Here is a 25,903-nt window from a genome sequence, read left to right as displayed (position 1 = left end):
GAGAGGCCCTCTGAATGAAAATCCAACCTCTTCATCATTTATCTCCTTTCCTTTTATTTTTCTTGGTCTTATAACACCTCCTGAAATTGTTGTTGTTTTTGTTTATCTCTACCTGTAGAATATGAGCCGCTTTGTGAATGCCTGGACCATGTCTGTGGTGTTCACTGTAACTCTAGAACTTAAGAAAAATACACATGAGTTCAAGGTGTATGTGATTCCATGTCCCGTGTTTGGATAACTTCTGTGAATAGGGAGAGAGCAAATTGTATAGCCTAGGTATTATGCATTGGAACAACTTCAAGCCCATTCTTAAAGGATTAATTAGAGATGGATGGGAATAGGAGGGATTTAAAATATCTGAGATTTTTGTTTATGGGAGCATTATTTCCTCAGTCACCTTGTGGGTGGGGGATGCAGCAGATACTGTTCTCCCAAGAGAAATGGGGGAAATCAGAGGAGCTGGTTGACAGGGTAAGTTTTAGTCATTTTGACTTTTGGAAGAAGGACACGCTTATTAGAAATATATGATGTCTTAGAATAATTAGGAAATATAAGAAAGAATAAAATTAGAACCATTTTTTCATACATTGATAAACCACTGTTAGTGTTTGGTCATCCATATTTATACATCTGTATTCAAAAAACAGGACTGGTATTGTTAGACTTACTGATGATTTGAGGCAAAATCAGGACAATCAAAGGAAAATGTATATTAGTAAGCAGTTGGAGATAACAGTTAGGGTGTGAGATGTAGATCTGGAAGATGACGGTATAGTTGTGGGTTTTGGGGATAGGTATGATCTTTAAAAGTTAAGAAAATACAGAGAAGATTAGGAGACAGTATAACTTGGGAAACACAGATATCATGTGATAATTGAATCACCAAGGAAAGGATAGAAAAGTAATTAAAGGTAAGAAGAGCAGTTAGAAGAGGATTCTGAAACTTAAGGGAAGAGAATTTTTAGGAGGTAGCATCACTAGAGTTAACACTTGTTGAGAAGGCAAGTATGATGAAACTGAGGGGAAAAAAAAGATTTTTGAATTTGGTCGTTAGAAGTCCATTAGCAACATTTGGGTATACAGTTTAGCGTTGGAGGAAGACGCCAATTTTAGAGAGTATAGATGCCAAGTGTTTTTCAGAGTGATCATTCACCTGATGGTTTTGTAGGGATATCACTCAGATGACACCTTAGATGTTCATTTAGACTTCTCTGTCCCTGCACAGTACCAAGCAGATTGTATATGTGTTGAAAAGAATAACTGTGTGAGTAGAATAAAACAAATGGGCCATGTGTTCAAAACATTTAAAAGTGAAAGGAATATATAATATAGGCTAAAATAAAGTAAGGGGTTTTTATTTGTGTTTTGTTTGTTTTGTTATGGGAGATTTGGCATGTTTGAAGACAGGAAGAAACCAGTGGGAAGAAAGGATGTACTGAGCAAAATAGAGTTGAAGAAACAAAGGTGTGCAGTTATTTCCAGGAGAAGGGGTGAGAAGAAATAGGCTTATTTATTTAGGTTAAGGAGTAAACCTTGGAAAGGAAGTAAATCTCTTTCTTTGATGTATAAAGGTAAGATATAAAAATAGATATTGAGAAATGTTTTTAAGGCGGAAAGGAAAGAATATGAGGAAACCAGTGCTTTTCCCAGGTGACCTCCTTGGAATGAGTCTTGTTAGTAAATGAGGATTGGAGACCTTGAGGTAAAAGAATTCGAATAGCTGTTGTACGAGAATTATGCTATGGCTTCAAAAAAAGACATAAGTTTTATCAGACAGCAGTGAAGGTAAAACTGATTATTTTGAAAAGGATTGACTTAAGATAGCACAACGGTTATAGAATTTAATATCAGAAGCTTAAAATACCCAATGATTTTGTCATCTTTTGGATTGCTGTTATTCATTAATCAGGTCATTTTTCAGAATATGAAATGTTGATGTAGATGAGTTTTACTAGAAAATTCATGTCATGCAAAAATTAATTTACTCTTTAGTGAATTGCAGATATTTTAACACATTGTTTTTAGTATTGCTGACATGGAATCTTGAAGAAAGTTAAGGTCTGATTAAATACTGAAAAACTTTCTAAATGTAACCCTGCTTATATAATTTTAATTAAGATAGAGCACCAGATTTTCAAATGGTGAAGCTTTTTTCATACCTTAAAGTGTAGTATTCTAATAAGAGAATGGGATAGATTAAAGCATTGGAGTAATAAAACTAAATAGTTTTATTTAGTTAAGTATAACTTAGTAAGAGTAAAAAACTAAAATAGTAAGGATTTTAGAGTTGAGAAAACTTGCAGAGCTCTTTGGTCTTTCATTCAATTATTGTTTTTATACAAATGCAGAAATGTATTTCCTGAAGATACATGTCCTTTATTCTGCTTTTGTGAGAAAAAGACAAATTATAAAAATGAAAGATTTAGAGTTGTTAGTTACAAATTTTGCACACTTCGGTTTACATTTTTCAGTTGTTCTGTGTTGATGACTCTAAGGCCATCATAATAAAAATTAGAGTTAGCTCCATAAGATTCAAATTGTCCGTATTCCTTCTTAACCATATTTGTGCTTCCACCCCTTAAAAGGCAGTTAGGCTTCATGACTTTGAAATGAAATGTTTATTTTGGGGTTCTAATACACAGGTTTTATTTTAGGTCTTTGTAGGTAAAATTCCAAGAGATTTATATGAGGATGAGTTGGTGCCCCTTTTTGAAAAGGCGGGTCCCATTTGGGATCTACGTCTTATGATGGATCCACTGTCTGGTCAGAACCGAGGGTATGCATTTATCACCTTCTGTGGAAAGGAAGCTGCACAGGAAGCTGTTAAACTGGTATGTAATAAACGAATACCTCTCCTCTGGCAGGTCATTATTTGAAAGAATTACCTCAGTTAAAAATGTTTGCAATTAACGTTTCATTTTCCTTAGTTTTTGCTTTGAATGTTTTTATATTGACTGAGTTGGTATGTGACCTTTGCTCTTTTTTTCTGATTGTAAAAGTAAAAAGGAGTGAAAACACCCAAGAAAAGTGTTAAAGCTGCCATAATTCTGGGAAAGCTTTCATTAGATTGATTAGTATCTTAAAGTTTCATTTGAATATTTAGTTTCTGCAGTTCTCTCTTGATTTTAGACAAAAAAGATGCCAATTCCTGCTGTCAAATGTTAGGACAGGATTCTGAAAGAGTAATGAAGGCTGTGATGAGTTCTTGGGGACAGAAGAATGGGTAACAGTGATTTTTTTAGGACAAAATTTAGGAAATGATTGTAGTTCAGTTTTATTTTTGTCACAGCCTAATCGTGCAATTTATTTTGTAAGTGTTCTTCCTTTTTGTTTCCAGGCCCTTCAGTCCTCTGTCTTTAATCTTTTTCTCTTTTTCTATTTTATTACCAATCTTCTGTAATGTAGTAATTTCCTTTCTGTAAGACCTTCTTAGTTTTTGTTTTTATTTCAGAGTAGTAGTAGTAGTAGTAACAAGTTGTGTGAATTAAGTATATCTCCTGTCCTGCTGTATTAAGATACAACCATCTTGGTAACTTAAAATAACAATGTTGTTTTTTGGCAATCTCTTTTTGCCAGGTATCTAAAGGCCCCACTGAGTCTAGGTCTCGCCCTTTTAGAAAGAGTACCTCTTTCACCAAGCCTTTTGGTTTCAATACTAACCTCTGAAGTATTCCACTTCTAGTTTGACCCAGATTTAGTTTTCATTATGGACTTTTCCTTCCAACTTGTTTATGTAATATTGAGAAGTTTTCAAAGCTTTGTTTCCTCATTTTTGGCAAAGTATAGGTTATTTTATTTTACAGTTCTGTATCTTTCTGTAAGCTAATAGGTAAGTAATGTTAAGGCATAAGGTGCTAAAGTTTATCAAAAAGACCCATAGCATAATGATTTAAATAAAACATTTTTTATTTCTATCATTTCATGTAATTTTGAAATTACTGTGTTGGATAGGTAGTATAAAATTTTTCTTGGATATATGTGGAATTCTGTTCTGTGTATACTGTGAAATTCTTCCAAATTTCTTTTGCAATGATAGTTGTTACTCTTTATTTATTGTTATTTTACTTTTGGTTTGTTTCTACCTAATTTATCTCCAAGGACCCTGCAAGATCAGTCTTAAGTACTTTTTCTGAAATTCTCTAGAAAAAATATTTTCAGATAGATAAAATTGAAATATGAAATAATATATTTTAAAAAATAAAGTGAATGACTGAGTCATTAAATATGGAGGAGCAGTGAAGGTTAAATGAGAGACTGTAACAAGTTTAAAAATACACATTTGTATAGTGGCAAGCATGAGAGAACTTGGTGAGTTCATGAAGCAGGGAGTGTTTGACCTTAAATTGTTGAATTTTTTTAGATTGAGATCTGTTCTGAGTTTGGGGTGGTTGTGGGTTGTCTGGATCTTTTCTCCTTTGCAGTGTGACAGCTATGAAATTCGCCCTGGTAAACACCTTGGAGTGTGCATTTCTGTGGCAAACAACAGGCTTTTTGTTGGATCAATTCCGAAGAATAAGACTAAAGAAAACATTCTGGAAGAATTCAGTAAAGTCACAGGTAAAACGAAAATGTATTTAGAAGTTAGTTTTGGGAAATCTGGTACTATTTATAATTGCAAAACACGGAAATGTGTGTATTAATCTGAGAATTCAGTCACCAGTGTCTAAATTGCCTCCTTTTTGCTTTATAGTGGTTTGGACTAGACAGGTTCCCTCATACCCTCAGTTTCTTTTCTCAGTGAATATCCCTTTGACTTCTTTGCCTTAATTGAACTTTGGCTTTTGCCAGAGCCTTTGCCCTGTAGCCGTCAAGTGTAGGCTTACCCCGCTGACACTCAGTGTGCTGTAGGACCTAGGGGATGAGAATTCTTACCCTCCTCCTTCCTGTTGCCTTGTCTAAATGAGACTTTTAAAAATTACTAGTTCTAAATCCATGGAATTGATTGAGAAGTACGTTTTATATCACAGGTCTATATACATTTATATGTAACTAAAATAAAAATTTAATGAGACCGTACTGTAACTGAACTACATGTGATTTAGTCTGGTATTTCCCATCCCATTTCATTTTTTAAAATGCTGATGGAGATCCACTAATGCTAACTGCAATTTAAAAAAACAGTTCGACCATTACTTCCCCTTATAAAAACCACTGTTCCTTTACATTTTTGTCCATACATACAGTCCTTTCATCTTGAATCTGTCATCGCTTGCTCTTCCGGTTTTAGTCTTTTATTAATTAAAGATTGCTCTGCCTCACAGTCTTCCTCTTCTGCCCTAAATAGACTTACTCTTAGTATCTTTAACATTGATGTGGATGAACACAATTCAGTACCTAGCCTCCTAGTTTATGGACCACCTCATCTCCAGTCCCTTATGTCAGCCACCTCACATCCAGATCACATTCTGAATCTTTCCAGCAGAAAATCTACCAACTCCAAAATCTTGACTTCAAGTGTCCCATTTTGTAACTGCTGCAACAATCTGTCATAATTGTGTTGTTCAAATACCCCTAATGATGCAATTCTCTGACCTCTTCAGTTTTTTATTATATGTATATTATTATCAGTTTATTAGCTCCTTTCTGGCTTCATTTCCATTTACTCATTCCTTTAGCAAGGGTTTATCCAGTGCCTGTTAAGCGCTGGATTTGTGCTGTGTGCTGGGATGTGGTGAATAAGATATGTTCTGTGCTCTTGTAGAGCTTACATTCTGGAAAAGGAAATAAGACAAAAAATTCAAGAAATACTTACACATTCTGGTAAGCATCGTGAAGAGGGAAGTGAAAGATATTCAGCTAGAGAATAGCTACTATGCCTTTCCCTAGGTTATTGAAGGCTTTTCTGATAAGGGGACATTTCAGCGAAGACCTGAAGAATGAGGAGGATATAGCATGCAGAGAGTAAAGGGATGTGCATTCCAAGAGAGCAACACACGCCAAGGGTCCAAGGCAGGAAAGAATTTGGTGTATTAAAGAAACTGAGAGAAGGCCAGTGTTGTTAAAAGGTAGAAAGGAGTAGAACTAGCAGGCAGGCTTTTAGATCATACAAGAAGTTTAGTTTTTATTTATGTATAATGAAAAGGTACTTGAAGGTCTTAAGCAGAAATAACATGTTTCATGTTTATAGAGTATTAATTTCTACTGTTGTGTGGATGATGGCTTAGGATGAGGAGTGGATGCTAATACATTAATTGAGGCTGTCATAGTAGTTCAGATAAAAGACTGAACCTAGGGTAATAGTGAACATGGAAGGAAGTAGATGGTTTGGAATTGGATAGGGGAGTTGAAGTAATGGCAGAAAACGAGTCCTCAATTTCTGACTTGAGAACGGGTGAGATGACACTGTTTATTAGATAGGGAAGTCTAGAGAAGACAGATTTGGGGAGTGGTGGTTACAGTTTTGGACATGTTAAATTTGAAATATCTTCCTAATTCTGGGTTGGAAATAAAACCTATGCATTCTTAAGGGATAGATAGTATTTAAAAGTACAGACTAGCTGCTATTACCTACAGATATCCTTATATGGAAAAATGTGGGCTAAGATTAGAGGAACACCCGTATTTAGCAAACACTTTCATTCTTGATAAAAAGAGTAACTTTCAGATTAGACCCAAGGATAATTTTTGGTCATGATGAATTGTTAAATGTTAATTCTCTTAGATTCATACTAGTAATCTGGCCTTTCAATTCCTTGGTAGTATTTCCCCAAATTACAAGGCTATTAAACACTCTTTAAAACATCATACAGTGTTGTGTCAGAATACAGTAGTTGGACCTGTTGTCTACAGCTGTACCTTCAGGACCCCTAAAATTAAAAGGGAACATAAAATACTGTCCCAAACCCCACATCTAATAATGCTAATTTAATTGTCTACTAGGTAATTAGTGAATCATTTGAGGCTTCTTCAATTATTTTTTTGCTCTTCGGCAAGTGTGGATTTAGGTCTGCCTAATCGCTAGATGTGTGGTGGATGCTTTTGGCTTATATATCTGGCTGTTGGTTTAACAGAGGGTTTGGTGGACGTTATTCTCTATCATCAACCCGATGACAAAAAGAAGAATCGGGGATTCTGCTTCCTTGAATATGAGGATCACAAGTCAGCAGCACAAGCCAGACGCCGGCTGATGAGTGGAAAAGTAAAAGTATGGGGAAATGTAGTTACAGTTGAATGGGCTGACCCTGTGGAAGAACCAGATCCAGAAGTCATGGCTAAGGTAAATGTAATTGCTTGGGATGGGGGTGAAGTTACCATTTAAATTTTGTATGCAGAATAAATCTCACATTTTAAAAGTTTAATGATAAATAACACATTGTACCTCTTGAACTTCAACTATATAGGAAAGGACCTGCTTTAACGCAAAACTTAATAGCCTGTCCTTGTATCCAGGAACTTCTACTAAAATCCCTTTTCCTGCAGATTAAATATGCAAAAGGAATTGAAATGAAATCCCTTCAGTTAAGTATTCCTATACACACTGAGAATCTGTTTAATGCTAGACACTCTGAAAGATATGGTGGTTAAAAAATAAGAATACAAGGTCTTGTTGAATACAGTGGGGAGATTATGAGTTATAATCTTCATCGACCATACTACAGTCAGTTCATATGACTTTTATTACATGGCCATGAATTATATTTTATTTAGATTTATAGCTAATTTTTCTTTTTTTTTAAGCTTTTCTTTAAATCAAGCTCCCTTAGAGTTTGACTCCATGAAGAAAGGCAAAGGGTTATCATGTTTGCTCTTATATGGTAATGGCAAAATATGCATGGCAAGTTCTAGAGAGGGCCCTCACTTTCCTCCTAAGCCCTGTAGATGCATTACCAGGATCTTCACTTGGTAAATAATGGTGCCATGAGTCCTGGTTCTTAGGATTTCGTTTAGGTTTCTCCTGGGATTGAAGGGGCACATCAGAGTTGCATCTTTGCTGCTTTCAGTGAGGATTTTGGTGTCTGTCTCTTCCTTTCTCAGGAAGGCAGCAGCTCTATGATGGCTGTAAATTAGTGGTTAGATTCTTTTAGACTGAGAACTCTTTTCCTTAAACTTTTTATTCCAGTTTCTGAGGAGCTGGTCCTCTGATTAGTTTGGACAAAAGCCCTGGTTTATACTAGTATGATAAAGTTTTTTTAGACAAATATTTGGGTTGATGAGTGAAGATCTATTGAGAATGAACCAGATGTGCTGTTCAATATGTGTCTCATTTTCCTTGAGTAGATGAGTATCAGGGAAAGAGACTGGGTATCTAAATAGCCCTGTTTTTTTAAATTTTGATATTGTTAATGTACAATTACTTGAACAACATTATGGTTACTAGACTCCCCCTATTATCAAGGCCCCCCCCACAGTCCCCATTACAATCACTGTGCATCACTATAGTAAGATGCTACAGAATCATTACTTGTCTTCTGTGAATATACTGCCTCTCCCGTGTCCCCCCCGCTACATTATGTGTGCTAATCATAATGCCCCCTTTTCCCCCTTACCCCTCCCTTCCCACCCATTCTCCCCAATCCCTTTCCCTTTGCTAACTGTTAGTCCATTCTTGGGTTCTGTGAGTGTGCTGTTGTTTTGTTCCTTCAGTTTATTTATTTATTTTATTTTTTATAGTATTTTTGGTATTAATCTACAATTACATGAGGAACATTATGTTTACTAGACTCCCCCCATCACCAAGTCCCCCCCACATACCCCATCACAGTCACTGACCATCAGCATAGTAAGATGCTGTAGAGTCACTACTTGTCTTCTCTGTGTTGCACAGCCCTCCCCGTGCCCCCCACTACATTATACATGCTAATCGTAATGCCCCTTTCTTCCCCCCCGCCCCCCTTTATCCCTCCCTTCCCAACCATTCTCCCCAGTCCCTTTCCCTTTGGTAACTGTTAGTCCATTCTTGGGTTCTGTGATTCTGCTGTTGTTTCTTCCCTCAGTTTTTTTTTTTGTTCTTATTCCAGTGAAATCATTTGGTATTTGTCTTTCTCCACCTGGCTTATTTCACTGAGCATAATACCCTCTAGCTCCATCCATGTTGTTGCAAATGGTAGGATCTGTTTTCTTATGGCTGAATAATATTCCATTGTGTATATGTAACACATCTTCTTTATCCATTCATCTACTGATGGACACTTAGGTTGCTTCCATTTCTTGGCTATTGTAAATAGTGCTGCGATAAACATAGGGGTGCATCTGTCTTTTTCAAACTGGACTGCTGCATTCTTAGGGTAAATTCCTAGAAGTAGAATTCCTGAGTCAAATGGTTTTTCTATTTTGAGCTTTTTGAGGAACCTCCATACTGCTTTCCACAATGGTTGAACTAATTTACATTCCCACCAGCAGTGTAGGAGGGTTCCTGTTTCTCTACAACCTGGCCAACATTTGTTGTTGTTTGTCTTTTGGATGGTGGCGATCCTTACTGGTGTGAGGTGATATCTCATTGTAGTTTTAATTTGCATTTCTCTGATGACTAGCAATGTGGAGCATCTTTTCATGTGTCTGTTGGCCATCTGAGTTTCTTCATTGGAGAAGTGTCTGTTCAGCTCCTCTGCCTATTTTTTAATTGGATTATTTGCTTTATGTTTGTTGAGGTGCGTGAGCTCTTTATATATTTAGGTGTCAACCCTTTATCGGATCTGTCATTTATTAATTTATTCTCCTGTATTGTAGGATGTTTTTTGTTCTACTGATGGTGTCCTTTGCTGTACAGAGCTTTTTAGTTTGATGTAGTCCCACTTGTCCATTTTTGCTTTTGTTTCCCTTGCCCGGAGAGATAGGTTCATGAAGAATTTGCTCCTGTTTTTGTCCAAGAGATTTTTGCCTATATTTTTTTCTGAGAGTTTTATGGTTTCATGAGTTAAATTCAGGTCTTTGATCCATTTTGAGTTTACTTTTGTGTATGGGGTCAGACAATAATCCAGTTTTATTCTCTTACATGTAGCTGTACAGTTTTGCCAACATCAGCTGTTGAAGAGGCTGTCATTTCCCCATTGTATATCCATGGCTCCTTTATCATATATTAATTGCCCATATATGCTTGGGTTTATATCTGATCTCTCTCTTCTGTTCCACTGGTCTATGGGTCTGTTCTTGTGCCAGTACCAAATTGTCCTGATTACTGTGGCTTTGTAGTAGAGCTTGAAGCCAGGGAGCGTAATTCCCCCCGCTTTATTCTTCCTTCTCAGAATTGCTTTGGCTATTTGGGGTAGCCCTGGTTTTTTTTTGTATTTTTTGCTTGATTGATTGATTTTAATTCCACTTGTTTCTTCTAACACAGTTGTGACTTTGGACAAAATTACTGAACTTGGATGTCTTCTGTTTTATTGGGGTTGGATAAATCTCTTAAGATCCCTTACAACTTTGAATCTACCTTGTAGAAACTGAATGTAGTTTGTATTTTCCTATAAAAGCTTATTTAAAATAGCATTATAGATACATTACATGTTACAAGAGGGGAACAAATCCCCAGAAAACCTGAAGTATAGTTAGTAATTTGCTTATCAACCACTTTTCACATACCTTTGGTAACCTTTCAGATGGAAATTCATCCTAAATCTTTTTATGTAGTTAGAAAACTTAACCATTTTATTCTAGTAACTATTGTTCCTGGATCAAAAACAAGTTTCAGAATGACAAGGAGGCCTCTATGAACTTGAACAATACTGACTGAATAAATTTGATTGAATAATACTGATTCCTTTATTGTTTTCTAAATGGGGATTGGGGGAAGTCTACCCAAAAGAGTAAAGCTTCTTCTGTTCTTTCACTCTATCAGTGTTAAAATTCATTGAAGATTTTTGCCAAGTTGGGTCAGTTTTATAATCAACCAAAACCTAAGAGCCAAAATCCAAAATGTATGTCCCTCAAAGGAACTTTTTTCCTATTGAACATTGTAAACACAATTTCAGCAAGTAATTTTTATGTAATATGTTATGGTTTCATCTCAGAAAAAATAAAAGATCCAGTTGAGTTAAAAAAAAAAGTGAATAAACCAAGGGAGGTTTGTCGGTACAGAGTTAGACCTCAATATGACAACATTGAGAAAAATAAAAGGGGATAGAGGTAGAGGTGGAAAGTACTAGATTTTTTTTCCTCTTGAATTATTGTCTTCTCCCCAGATCCTTTTTATTCATATAGCCCTTTATCTGAGGCAACAATTGTTCAGTGTGTGTTAATTTTTTGTTTGAATATATGGTAAAATTTCCTTAGTTCCAAAAATCAAAGTACAGAGAAGTTCCACTTCCACCTAGCTCCATCTACAGTATCTCCCTTGCCCGCTCTAGGCATCCAGTTGTAATAACCTCTGGTTTATTCTTTTAGTACATCCTTAGGCAGATATAGGCAAATATGAGTATGTATTCTTACTTTCTATACTTCTTACATGAATGGTTACTGATAACCTACTTTGTACACTAATCTGTATTTGCTTAATTCACCATCCTTATTTCATTATCTCTAAGGAAGTATATTATTAAGTATACCATTATTAAATATACCATTAAGAATTATAAAATGTTGCCAATTAAACTATGACACAGTGCAAACCTGTCACATTGGATCCCTATTTTGGAGATGTAAAAAAGTGGGGAAAATGGCTTACAACAGTATATTCTAGCAATCTCAATATCAGCTCTAAGAGCTCTTCCTCATTTTTTGTGGCTACATAATATTCCATACTCTGGTGTACTGTGGTACATTCAACAGCTGAACAACACATCATGTTGGATGATACAAGTGCAAATGTATCCTTAGGATATATTTATAAGGAATAGAACTGTGGGCCAAATGGTAAATAAATCTATAATTACTAAGATATTGTCATATTCCCCTCTGTAGGAGATGTACTCTTTTGCCCTCCCACCAGCAAAATACAGAAGGCCTGTTTTCCTTGTCCTTGTCAGAGTAGTGTATGGTAAACTTTCGGATCTTGCCAATCTGATAATGAATTGTATCTCAAAGCTGTTACGGTTTTTTCTTTTACTATGTATGACTTGAAGTTTGCAGTATGTTTAAGGGCCATTCGTGTTTCCTGTATGAATCATGTGTTCATGAATTTTGCCTATTTTTCTATTCAGTTTTTCTTCTGAGCATTTTCTTGGTTTGTGGAGTTCTGTCCATAAAAAAGATATAACACTTTGTGACATGTTTGTCTTTTGATTTTGTTTATGGTATTTTTGCCATGTGTAAGTCATTTAGTAGTTGAATTTTATCACTCCTTTTATAGTTTGTAGATTTTGAGTCACAACACCTCCCCTGGTGCAATGTTTTATAACGAACTCACCCTTGTTTTCTTCTACCACTTTTCAGGCTCCCCCCTCACTGCCCTGCCCTTTTAATTTTCCTTTTTTTCTCTATATGGAGTTTATACTGGTGTATAGTGTGAGGTATGGATCCAACTTTTATCTCTATCCAGATTAACACTACATTGATATAATATTTTAAGCATTATCCGGTAATACTAGTCTCTAAATTTTGTTTGTATTTTCTCATATGAACATTATAATTGGCTAATCCAGTTCTAGAGGGAAAAACCAGAAAAATTTGTTTTAGGGAAACTTTTGGGACCATGTTAAATTTATAAATTAACTTAGTAATTATGTGTTTGGTTACTTGAGGGTTCTCTTCACAGTGTTAGATACTTTAATGACAAGGTAGGAGAAGGAACCAGTAACTCATATAAATCGGTAACTAATAGAATAATTTCCTTGGCAGGCTTCATACTTTCTATGATTGCACTTTTAACTTTTAACATTTAATGCTTTACAGAAGAAAAGCTTATGCAATGAAGAAATACTTTTAAGGTTTCAACTAAGATTAAGTAGCTAATGCCAATTTTGTATTTTTGTTGTATTAGGTGAAAGTTCTATTTGTGAGAAATTTGGCTACTACAGTGACAGAAGAAATACTGGAAAAGTCATTTTCTGAATTTGGAAAACTTGAAAGAGTGAAAAAGTTGAAAGATTATGCATTTGTTCATTTTGAAGACCGAGGAGCAGCTGTTAAGGTAGAAGTTTTTAAATTTTGTTTCTTGGTATTTGAATTTTATTGTTCAAACTTTCTAAACACAAAGTGACTTTAAAAACTGAAGTAAAATTTGTTGTCAACTTTTGCCAAACTCTGGAACTTTATTTTAATAATCTCTGTGACATGGTAGTAGTGTAACAGGTAAGACTCCATATTTCAAAGCCTGATTATTGTTTACTGTGCTTAGATGTCAGGCAGGTTTTTATTTTTTTCTTTAATTGAAGTATAGTTGATGCACAATATGTTGGTTTCAGGTGTACAACATAGTGATTCAATAGTTGTATACAGTATGAAATGCTCACCATAAGTGGATATTTCCTGTGCTGTATTTTTTAACCCCATGACTTATTTTGTAACTGGAAGCTTGTACCCTAAATCTCTTTAATCTGTTTTCATCTATTCCCCCCACCACCGTCCCCTCTAGTAGGTGCCAGTTTGTTCTCTGTGTTTGAGTCTATTTCTGTTTTGTTTCTTTTTGTTTCATCTTTTAGATTCCACATAAAGGTGAGATCATACGATATTTGTCTTTGTCTGACTTATCTCACTTAGCATAGTACCCTGTAGATCCATCCATGTTGTTACAAATGACAAGATTTCATTCTTTTTTATGGCTGAGTAATATTCGTGTGTGTGTGTGTGTGTGTATGTGTTTACACATCTTTATACATTCATCTATCAGCAGACCCTTAGTTTGCTTCCATATCATCACTGTTGTAAATAATGCTGCAATAAACAAATGGGTGCATATATCTTTTCAAATTAGTGGTTTTACTTTGTTTGGGTAAATTCTCAGAAGTGGAATTACTGGGTTGTTGTTTGGTATTTCTACTTTTAATTTTTTGAGGAACCTCCATACTGGCTGCAGTGACTTACACTCCCACCAACAATGCATGAGGGCTCCCTTTTCTCTACACCCTCACCAATACTTGTTATTTGTCTTTTTGACACTAGCCATTCTGACTCGTGTGAGGTGATATCACATAGTAGTTCTGGTTTACAGTTCCCTAATGATTAGTGATATTGATATCTTTTCATGTGTCTGTTGGCATCTGTATGTTTTCTTTGGAAAAATGTCTATTCAGGTCCTCTGTCCATTTTTTAATTAAATAATTTGGTTTTTTAATGTTAATGAGTTATTTACATATTTTGGGTATTAATTTCTTGTTGTACATATCATTTAAATAAACTCTTGATTCAGGAGGTTGTTAGGTGAATTATTTTTAATCTCTGTTGCTTTTGTAAACCCAAGGTTTGATAGCATGATACCTTGGAAATACTATAAGGTATAGATAGTAATTAGCTGCTGTGAATATTAATCAGGTAATGAATGTATTATAACTACTTTGTTTTCTTTAGTTTGTGGATCTATGGTAGAAACTGAACAATGTATATGATTTCACCTACAGTTTAGCATATTCAATTCAGTAGATGTGTTCTGAGGCATGGTTAGTTCTGTGTAGTTTTGCCTTTAGTCATTTTAGAATTCTAATAGTACTGACCATGTTTTGCCAGTTTTAGATCTTGTATGTAACAGTTGATTTACTCCTTGATGATAGTAATGAAATGTGTGAAAAAAGTATTTTCATATGGTGTCTAGAACATAAAACTTGAATACTCTGCTGCTTTTTGTTGATAGTAGGTAAGCACCATCTCTGATGGGTAAAATTTCCCATTTCTTGCTCCTCTTACTCCTCTCTCCTTTCCTAGTGGGGGAAAGAAGACAAATCACTAATAAAAGCTTTTTTAATTCTGTTGGGAAGATGGATCTAAAATCCTCAGTGACTTAGGCTTGGTTCTTTTTCTACATGTTCTATCAGTGGAATGGTGCTCCTTCCAATCTGAGCAGTTTTCGTTTCCTGTCTAGTATACTGCTTTAAAATATGCCTTATAGAATCTTTGACTAGTTAGAATTTATTGGTTTGCTTTTTGATAGAAGCCAATTAGTGAGACAGTATTGCTTATAAAATTTCACAGCTTAGTACAGAACTTAATGTTGACTTCTGAAATTGCCAGTGATACGAAACACAGAAAACTAACAAATTTGTACCTTCTAAATACCCTTTTTGATTTAGCTGGTATTAAATGACTGGTTGAAAATTATCACAAAAACTGATAAAAGGTGGTTTGTTAGAAAAGTCGATGAAATTATAAAATTTCTAGCTTAGCAACTGGGAAGGAACCACAGGATTACCATGGGAAAAAGTAGATGCTCTGTTTAGTTTATAGCAGGAAGCTTCTGCAGACGAATTCAGTGCTTAAGCTGAAGGTGGTAAAAGGGGAAAATTCGCATCTAAAGGAGGACTGATTTAATCTTTGTCTAGATACTTGTAAATCACTAAATGCACTTTACGGATAGAGTATTTTATTTTGTTATGTCCAGGGAGGTAAAAGTTGTATAGGGAAACAGAAAAGCTGTGGTGAGTAGGTGATAATTTTGTTACTGAGTTACCTGAAGCTTGAGTATGGCAGAAGTGGTTAGGTAGAACAACATAAACAGAGGACTAGAGCATAGAACTAAAGCATTTTGATTACTGCTTCCCAGGTGAGTGAGTATTCATTAGTCTAGGCCTCTGTAGGCTCTGTGCTTTAAACTGTTAAGTCAGAGAATATTCCAGGTTAAGTATTGTGGGGGAAGCTGAGGCTTTTTTTTTGTCAGTATCATGTTGAATTTCACTGATAACCTCATTCCTGTTTCAAATCCTTAAGATTTTTATGGAAAACAGTGTAAGACCTACAGGTTAATGCCATGTGTTTATTTAAAGATTTGAATGCTGAAGATGTGTCAACACTGGCACTTTGCCCAGATATGGATTTGCTTTGGTATGGCTAAATTTTGAGGAGTTGATTATTTGAAATTAAAGAGCCGCAATAGGCAGCCCTGGCAGCTCTTTTACCTTTTTTTTTTTTTTTTTTTTTTTTTGTGAGGGCATCTCTCATATTTATTGATCAAATGGTTGTTAACAACAATAAAATTCTGTATAGGGGAGTCAATGCTCAATGCACAATCATTAATCCACCCCAAGCCTAATTTTCGTCAGTCTCCAATCTTCTGAGGCATAACAAACAAGTTCTTACATGGAAAACAAATTCTTACATAGTGAATAAGTTCTTACATGGTGAACAGTACAAGGGCAGCCATCACAGAAACCTTTGGTTTTGCTCATACATTATGAACTATAAACAGTCCGTTCAAATATGAATACTCATTTGATTTTTATACTTGATTTATATGTGGATACCACATTTCTCTCTTCATTATTATTATTTTAAATAAAATGCTGAAGTGGTAGGTAGATACACGATAAAGGTAGAAAACATAGTTTAGTGTTGTAAGAGAGCAAATGTAGATGATCAAGTGTGTGCCTGTAGACTATGTGTTAATCCAAGCTAGACAAGGGCAATAAAACATCCACGTGTGCAGAAGATTTCTCTCAGAACGGGGGGGTGAGGTTCTAAGCCTCACCTCTGTTGATCCCCAATTTCTCACCTGATGACCCCCCTGCGACTGTGCCTGTCTTAGGTTGTTCCTCCCTTGAGGAATCTTACCCGTCTCTGGCTAACCAGTCATCTTCCGGGGCCATACAGGGAAATGTAAAGTTGGTAAGTGAGAGAGAAGCCTTATTGTTTGAAAAGGTTAGCTTTTTACTTCTTTGCATATTTATACCCTGTGGCTTCTATGCCCAGCATTTGTCTTGAGGTGTCTTTACCACTTGGAAGAATTATGATACTCGGTAAATTTGATATGAGGCACGAATTCTATTTAAGGGTTGTAGTTAGGAAGGATGAAGAAAAGCTATGGAAGTAGCAGGCAGAAGAAAACATGGGAAGATTGATTATTTCTTTGACATATCTTCTTGTAGAGTAACTTCAGCATGTATAGGTTTTAAACTACTAATTAAGTTGTGCACACACATTAACATAATAGGAGTATAGTTACATAACCTAAGCATACCTGTAATTACCAGCCATCTCCAATGAAACCAAGAAAACCAGTTAGGCACCTTAGGCATTTGTGAAAACTTATCTATGATATGGTGGATATTGTCCAACTGAGCTTGAACAGTCTGAGAGAAATCAGACAAATTAAAACAACCCATTCCTGGGGAATGTTCACATCCCTTATGTTCTTTTAACAGTAAATGGTCTGTAGTTGTAAGATTTTGGAGCGCTAAAATTTGCACTTCTCCTAATTCTTGTTTGAGTTCCAACAATATAGATCCAGTCAAATTTGTTGTTTTACTGTATGCACAGGCCAGCTTAGATATCTCCTTCATTCCCATGGCAAGTCCAGGAGCTGGTGGGATGAGTGCATCTACAGCTGTAGCAGTGCGTGGATCTTTGTTGGGGTTTTTTGATGATCATCTTCTGGCATGAGTCTTCCAGAGAGTGCTGATGTTGGAAGTTCTTTTTCATATTGTATCTTAGTTCATTTTCAGGGTAGCCCAGTTAGGCTTTGATCCTCTGTATAAACACAAACAGACCCTTTGCCTACACTTTTATATGCCCTTTATACCCTTGTGTAGAACTCATTGGAGGTTACCACACAGGAACTGCCCCTTTTTTTTTTTTTTTGATATCACTAATCTACACTTACATGACGAATATTATGTTTACTAGGCTCTCCCCTATACCAGGTCCCCCCTATAAACCCCTTTACAGTCACTGTCCATCAGCATAGCAAAATGTTGTAGAATCACTACTTGCCTTCTCTGTGTTGTACAGCCCTCCCTTTTCTCCTACCCCCAATGCATGCTAATCTTAATACCCCCCTACTTCCCCCCACCCCTTATCCCTCCCTACCCACCCATCCTCCCCAGTCCCTTTCCCTTTGGTACCTGTTAGTCCATTCTTGAGTTCTGTGATTCTGCTGCTGTTTGGTTCCTTGAGTTTTTCCTTTGTTCTTATATTCCACAGATAAGTGAAATCATTTGGTATTTCTCTTTCTCCGCTTGGCTTGTTTCACTGAGCATAATACCCTCCAGCTCCATCCATGTTGCTGCAAATGGTTGGATTTGCCCTTTTCTTATGGCTGAGTAGTATTCCATTGTGTATATGTACCACATCTTCTTTATCCATTCATCTATCGATGGACATTTAGGTTCCTTCCAATTCTTGGCTATTGTAAATAGTGCTGCGATAAACATAGGGGTGCACTGATCTTTCTCATACTTGATTGCTGCATTCTTGGGGTAAATTCCTAGGAGTGCAATTCCTGGGTCAAATGGTAGGTCTGTTTTGAGCATTTTGATGTACCTCCATACTGCTTTCCACAATGGTTGAACTAACTTACATTCCCACCAGCAGTGTAGGAGGGTTCCCCTTTCTCCACAGCCTCGCCAACATTTGTTGTTGTTTGTCTTTTGGATGGCAGCCATCCTTACTGGTGTGAGGTGATACCTCATTGTAGTTTTAATTTGCATTTCTCTGATAATTAGCGATGTGGAGCATCTTTTCATGTGTCTGTTGGCCATCTGTATTTCTTTTTTGGAGAATTGTCTGTTCAGTTCCTCTGCCCATTTTTTAATTGGGTTATTTGTTTTTTGTTTGTTGAGGCGTGTGAGCTCTTTATATATTCTGGACGTCAAGCCTTTATCGGATGTGTCATTTTCAAATATATTCTCCCATACTGTAGGGTTCCTTTTTGTTCTATTGATGGTGTCTTTTGCTGTACAGAAGCTTTTCAGCTTAATATAGTCCCACTTGTTCATTTTTGCTGTTGTTTTCCTTGCCCGGGGAGATATGTTCAAGAAGAGGTCACTCATGTTTATGTCTAAGAGGTTTGTGCCTATGTTTTCTTCCAAGAGTTTAATGGTTTCGTGACTTACATTCAGGTCTTTGATCCATTTTGAGTTTACTTTTGTATATGGGGTTAGACAGTGGTCCAGTTTCATTCTCCTACATGTAGCTGTCCAGTTTTGCCAGCACCATCTGTTGAAGAGACTGTCATTTCGCCATTGTATGTCCATGGCTCCTTTATCAAATATTAATTGACCATATATATCTGGGTTAATGTCTGGATTCTCTAGTCTGTTCCATTGGTCTGTGGCTCTGCTCTTGTGCCAGTACCAAATTGTCTTGATTACTATGGCTTTATAGTAGAGCTTGAAGTTGGGGAGTGAGATGCCCCCTACTTTATTCTTCTTTCTCAGGATTGCTTTGGCTATTCGGGGTCTTTGGTGGTTCCATATGAATTTTTGAATTATTTGTTCCAGTTCATTGAAGAATGTTGCTGGTAGTTTCATAGGGATTGCATCAAATCTGAATATTGCTTTGGGCAGGATGGCCATTTTGACGATATTAATTCTTCCTAGCCACGAGCATGGGATGAGTTTCCATCTGTTAGTGTCCCCTTTAATTTCTCTTAAGAGTGACTTGTAGTTTTCAGAGTGTAAGTCTTTCACTTCCTTGGTTAGGTTTATTCCTAGGTATTTTATTATTTTTTGATGCAATTGTGAATGGAGTTGTTTTCCTGATTTCTCTTTCTGTTGGTTCATTGTTAGTGTATAGGAAAGCCACAGATTTCTGTGTGTTGATTTTGTATCCTGCAACTTTGCTGTATTCCGATATCAGTTCTAGTAGTTTTGGGGTGGAGTCTTTAGGGTTTTTTATGTACAGTATCATGTCATCTGCAAATAGTGACAGTTTAACTTCTTCTTTACCAATCTGGATTCCTTGTATTTCTTTGTTTTGTCTGATTGCCGTGGCTAGGACCTCCAGTACTATGTTAAATAACAGTGGAGAGAGTGGGCATCCCTGTGTAGTTCCCGATCTCAGAGGAAATGCTTTCAGCTTCTCGCTGTTCAATATAATGTTGGCTGTGGGTTTATCATAGATGGCCTTTATTATGTTGAGGTACTTGCCCTCTATTCCCATTTTGCTGAGAGTTTTTATCATGAATGGATGTTGAACTTTGTCAAATGCTTTTTCAGCATCTATGGAGATGATCATGTGGTTTTTGTCTTTCTTTTTGTTGATGTGGTGGATGATGTTGATGGACTTTCGAATGTTGTACCATCCTTGCATCCCTGGGATGAATCCCACTTGGTCATGGTGTATGATCCTGTTGATGTATTTTTGAATTCGGTTTGCTAATATTTTGTTGAGTATTTTTGCATCTACGTTCATCAGGGATATTGGTCTGTAGTTTTCTTTTTTGGTGGTGTCTTTGCCTGGTTTTGGTATTAGGGTGATGTTAGCTTCATAGAATGAGTTTGGGAGTATCCCCTCCTCCTCTATTTTTTGGAAAACTCTAAGGAGAATGGGTATTATGTCTTCCCTGTATGTCTGATAAAATTCCGAGGTAAATCCATCTGGCCCGGAGGTTTTGTTCTTTGGTAGTTTTTTGATTACCGCTTCAATTTCGTTGCTGATAATTGGTCTGTTTAGATTTTCTGTTTCTTTCTGGGTCAATCGTGGAAGGTTGTATTTTTCTAGGAAGTTGTCCATTTCTCCTAAGTTTCCCAGCTTGTTAGCATATAGGTTTTCATAGTATTCTCTAATAACTCTTTGTATTTCTGTGGGGTCCGTCGTGATTTTTCCTTTCTCGTTTCTGATACTGTTGATTTTTGTTGACTCTCTTTTCTTCTTAAGAAGTCTGGGTAGAGGCTTATCTATTTTGTTTATTTTCTCGAAGAACCAGCTCTTGGTTTCATTGATTTTTGCTATTGTTTTATTCTTCTCAATTTTATTTATTTCTTCTCTGATCTTTATGATGTCCCTCCTTCTGCTGACCTTAGGCTTCATTTGTTCTTCTTTTTCCAATTTCAATAATCGTGACATTAGATCATTCATTTGGGATTGTTCTCCCTTTTTTAAATATGCTTGGATTGCTATATACTTTCCTCTTAAGACTGCTTTCGCTGCATCCCACAGAACTTGGGGTTTTGTGTTGTTGTCATTTATTTCCATATATTGCTGGATCTCCATTTTGATTTGGTCATTGATCCATTGATTATTTAGGAGCGTGTTGTTAAGTCTCCATGTGTTTGTGAGCCTTTTTGCTTTCTTTGTACAGTTTATTTCTAGTTTTATGCCTTTGTGGTCTGAAAAGTTGGTTGGTAGGATTTCAATCTTTTGGAATTTTCTGAGGCTCTTTTTGTGGCCTAGTATGTGGTCTATTCTGGAGAATGTTCCATGTGCACTTGAGAAGAATGTATATCCTGTTGCGTTTGGATGTAGAGTTCTATAGATGTCTATTAGGCCCATCTGCTCTACTGTGTTGTTCAGTGCTTCCGTGTCCTTACTTATTTTCTGCCCAGTGGATCTATCCTTTGGGGTGAGTGGTGTGTTGAAGTGTCCTAGAATGAATGCATTGCAGTCTATTTCCCCCTTTAGTTCTGTTAGTATTTGTTTCACATATGCTGGTGCTCCTGTGTCGGGTGCATATATATTTAGAATGGTTATATCCTCTTGTTGGACTGAGCCCTTTATCATTATGTAGTGTCCTTCTTTATCTCTTGTTACTTTCTTTGTTTTGAAGTCTATTTTGTCTGATATTAGTACTGCAACCCCTGCTTTCTTCTTGCTGTTGTTTGCTTGAAATATGTTTTTCCATCCCTTGACTTTTAGTCTGTACATGTCTTTGGGTTTGAGGTGAGTTTCTTGTAAGCAGCATATAGATGGATCTTGCTTTTTTATCCATTCTATTACTCTGTGTCTTTTGATTGGTGCATTCAGCCCATTAACATTTAGGGTGACTATTGAAAGATATGTACTTACTGCCATTGCAGGCTTTAAATTCGTGGTTACCAAAGGTTCAAGGTTAGCCTCTTTAGTATCTTACTGCCTAACTTAGCTCGCTTATTGAGCTGTTATATACACTGTCTGGAGATTCTTTTCTTCTCTCCCTTCTTATTCCTCCTCCTCGATTCTTCATATGTTGGGTGTTTTGTGCTGTGCTCTTTCTAGGAGTGCTCCCATCTAGAGCAGTCCCTGTAAGATGTTCTGTAGAGGTGGTTTGTGGGAAGCAAATTCCCTCAGCTTTTGTTTGTCTGGGAATTGTTTAATCCCACCGTCATATTTGAATGATAGTCGTGCTGGATACAGTATCCTTGGTTCAAGGCCCTTCTGTTTCATTGTATTAAATATATCATGCCATTCTCTTCTGGCTTGTAGGGTTTCTGTCGAGAAGTCTGATGTTAGCCTGATGGGTTTCCCTTTATAGGTGACCTTTTTCTCTCTAGCTCCCTTTAAAACTCTTTCTTTGTCCTTGATCTTTGCCATTTTAATTATTATGTGTCTTGGTGTTGTCCTCCTTGGATCCTTTCTGTTGGGGGTTCTGTGTATTTCCGTGGTCTGTTCGATTATTTCCTCCCCCAGTTTGGGGAAGTTTCAGCAATTATTTCTTCTAAGATACTTTCCATCTCTTTTCCTCTCTCTTCTTCTTCTGGAACCCCTATAATACGGATATTGTTCCTTTTGGATTGGTCACACAGTTCTCTTAACATTGTTTCATTCCTGGAGATCCTTTTGTCTCTCTCTATGTCAGCTTCTATGCGTTCCTGTTCTCTGATTTCAATTCCATCAATGGCCTCTTGCATCCTATCCATTCTGCTTATAAACCCTTCCAGAGTTTGTTTCTTTTCTGCGATCTCCTTTCTGGCATCTGTGATCTCCCTCAGGACTTCATCCCATTTCTCTTGCGTATTTCTCTGCATCTCTGTCAGCATGTTTATGATTCTTATTTTGAATTCTTTGTCAGGAAGACTGGTTAGGTCTGTCTCCTTCTCTGGTGTTGTCTCTGTGATCTTTGTCTGCCTGTAGCTTTGCCTTTTCATGGTGATAGGAATAGTTTGCAGAGCTGGGACGAGTGACGGCTGGAAGGACTTCCTTTCTTGTTGGTTTGTGGCCCTCCTCTCCTGGGCGAACAGCGACCTCTAGTGGCTTGTGCTGGGCAGCTGCACGCAGACAGGGTTTCTGCTTCCTGCCGGGCTGCTATGGAGTTTATCTCCGCTGTTGCTGTGGGCGTGGCCTGGTTCGGGCCTCTGCTGCAAAGTGGTGGAGTCGCGTTGGAGGGGGAGCGGCCTGGAGGCTATTTATCTCCATAAGGGGCCTCCCTGCTCCCTGCAGCCCAGGGGTTAGGGTGCCCAGAGATCCCCGGATTCCCTACCTCTGGATTAAGTTTCCCACCCTGCCCCTTTAAGACTTCCGAAAAGCACTCGCCAGAACAAAACAGTAAAAAAAATGGTCGCGCGTTTTTCTGGTGTCCTCCGGCGCCAGGCCACCGGTGCCCACTCACTGTTCTTGCTGCCCTGTTTCCCTAGTATTGGGGGCCCTATCCCTTTAAGACTTCCTAAAAGCACTCGACAAAACAAAACAGCAAAAAAAAAATAATGGTCGTGCGCTTTTCTTATGTCCTCCGGCACCCGGCCTCCCGTGCCCGCTCACTGTTCTTGCTGCCCTGTTTCCGTAGCATCCAGGGCCCCCTGGGCACGTACTGTGTCTGCACTCTGGCCCGGATGGCTGGGGCTGGGTGCTCGGCAGTCCTGGGCTCCGTCTCCCTCCCGCTCTGCCTACTCTTCTCCCGCCGGGAGCTGGGGGGAGGGGCGCTCGGCTCCCGCCGGGCCGGGGCTTGTATCTTACCCCCTTCACGAGGCGCTGGGTTCTCTCAGGTGCGGATGTCGTCTGGATATTGTCCTGTGTCCTCTGGTCTTTATTCTAGGAAGGGTTGTCTTTGTTACATTTTCATAGATATATGTGGTTTTGGGAGGAGATTTCTGCTGCTCTACTCACGCCGCCATCTTCCGCCCCTCTCTTTTACCTTTTTTAAATGTAATAGTAAGACATCAGTTTTGTTCTCAATGTAATTTACTTACGAGAAAGTGGGATTGAGGGGAACAAGGACTTTCTTTGTGGCTAGATTGGTCTTTCACAAATTAAAATAGTTGTGAAATAAATTGTTAAGTGTACTAAATGGCACAAATATGTTTATGGAGTTATGTTTTTAAAGTATTGTTACTTGTAAAATGAAATTCATTTTTCTAATTTTGTATAGGCCATGGATGAAATGAATGGCAAAGAAATAGAAGGGGAAGAAATAGAAATAGTCTTAGCGAAGCCACCAGATAAGAAAAGGAAAGAACGCCAAGCTGCTAGACAGGCCTCCAGAAGCACCGCGTGAGTCTACATTTAGTAAATACATCATTGAACAGAGAATAGTTTGATAATGGAGATCTGGTTAATTGAAAAATCAGGAAGAGTCTTGAAGGAAACTAATTTGTTTTTTCTTTTCTCCCTTCCCTCTATTGCCAGGTATGAAGATTATTACTATCACCCTCCTCCTCGTATGCCACCTCCAATTAGAGGTCGGGGTCGTGGTGGGGGGAGAGGTGGATATGGCTACCCTCCAGATTACTATGGCTATGAAGATTACTATGATGATTACTATGGTTATGATTATCACGACTATCGTGGAGGCTATGAAGATCCCTACTACGGCTATGATGATGGCTATGCAGTAAGAGGAAGAGGAGGAGGAAGGGGAGGGCGAGGTGCTCCACCACCACCAAGGGGGCGGGGAGCACCACCTCCAAGAGGTAGAGCTGGCTATTCACAGAGGGGGGCACCTTTGGGACCACCAAGAGGCTCTAGGGGTGGCAGAGGGGGTCCTGCACAACAGCAGAGAGGCCGTGGTTCCCGTGGAGCTCGGGGCAATCGTGGGGGCAATGTAGGAGGCAAGAGAAAGGCAGATGGGTACAACCAACCTGATTCCAAGCGCCGTCAGACCAACAACCAACAGAACTGGGGTTCCCAACCCATCGCTCAGCAGCCGCTTCAACAAGGTGGTGACTATTCTGGTAACTATGGTTACAATAATGACAACCAGGAATTTTATCAGGATACTTATGGGCAACAGTGGAAATAGACAAGTGAGGGCTTGAAAATGATATTGGCAAGATACGATTGGCTCTAGATCTACATTCTTCAAAAAAAGAAATTGGCTTAACTGTTTCATCTTTAAGTAGCAATTTGCTGCCATTTGTATTGGGCTGAAGAAATCACTATTGTGTATATACTCAAGTCTTTTTATTTTTTCCTCTTTTCATAAATGCTCTTGGACATTATTGGGCTTGCAGAGATCCCTTATTCTGGGGGTTACAATGCTTTTATCGTTTTAGGCTTCATTTTAGCTTCAAAACAAGCTGAGCACACTGTTAAATCATGATTTTGCAGAACCTTTGGTTTTGGACAGTTTCATTTTTTGGATTTGGGATAGATTACATAGGAGTATGGAGTATGCTGTAAATAAAAATACAAGCTAGTGCTTTGTCTTAGTAGTTTTAAGAAATTAAAGCAAACAAATTTAAGTTTTCTTGTATTGAAAATAACCTATGATTGTATGTTTTGCATTCCTAGAAGTAGGTTAACTGTGTTTTTAAATTGTTATAACTTCACACCTTTTTGAAATCTGCCCTACAAAATTTGTTTGGCTTAAACGTCAAAGCCGTGACAATTTGTTCTTTGATGTGATTGTATTTCCAATTTCTTGTTCATGTAAGATTTCAATAAAACTAAAAAATCTATTCAAAACATTACCTATTTCAAATTCAATTGTGTCCTAAAACATTATTTTATTCGTAATCCTTGCAAGGAATATTGTTTTGAAACTATAACTGCCTATGTGAGTGATCAAATTCATGCAAAATTTCTTGTCTATTCCAATATATATTGTGGATATCAGACTGAGGATTAGTCTAAATTTTAGTATTTATTCTAGTAGCACTTCACTGTTTGGTGTTCTCTCATAGTCTCTTAGTTTTGAAATCTTATCCTTTATTTTTATAAAAACAGGTTCAAAGGCTTTTGGACAGTCTTGCAGGCATTGGATAACTTGTGTTAAATAAAATGGGGTTGGGGAAGCAGACTGCAATTTATTTTGACCCAC

At 37.4% G+C, this 25,903-nt stretch overlaps 1 protein-coding gene across 2 annotated transcripts in view; it reads left to right on the top strand.

Moving 5' to 3' along the window:
* Positions 1-25,553, top strand: part of HNRNPR (heterogeneous nuclear ribonucleoprotein R) — a 45,035-nt gene extending 19,482 nt beyond the window's left edge. For both annotated transcript variants that reach the window (XM_036914651.2, XM_036914649.2), the window contains 6 exons: positions 2,655-2,831; positions 4,422-4,557; positions 7,011-7,216; positions 12,851-13,000; positions 24,014-24,135; positions 24,271-25,553. In XM_036914651.2, coding sequence (XP_036770546.1) covers positions 2,655-2,831; positions 4,422-4,557; positions 7,011-7,216; positions 12,851-13,000; positions 24,014-24,135; positions 24,271-24,883 — 1,404 coding nt within the window. In that variant the 3' untranslated portion in view covers positions 24,884-25,553. The remainder of the gene's footprint in view (positions 1-2,654; positions 2,832-4,421; positions 4,558-7,010; positions 7,217-12,850; positions 13,001-24,013; positions 24,136-24,270) is intronic.
* The last annotated feature ends 350 nt before the right edge of the window (positions 25,554-25,903 follow it).

This window comes from Manis pentadactyla, chromosome 4 (assembly GCF_030020395.1).
Source record: "Manis pentadactyla isolate mManPen7 chromosome 4, mManPen7.hap1, whole genome shotgun sequence".
NCBI lineage: Eukaryota > Metazoa > Chordata > Mammalia > Pholidota > Manidae > Manis > Manis pentadactyla.
Note: the sequence above shows the minus strand (reverse complement) of the source record. Positions and strands in the feature narration are given on the sequence as shown.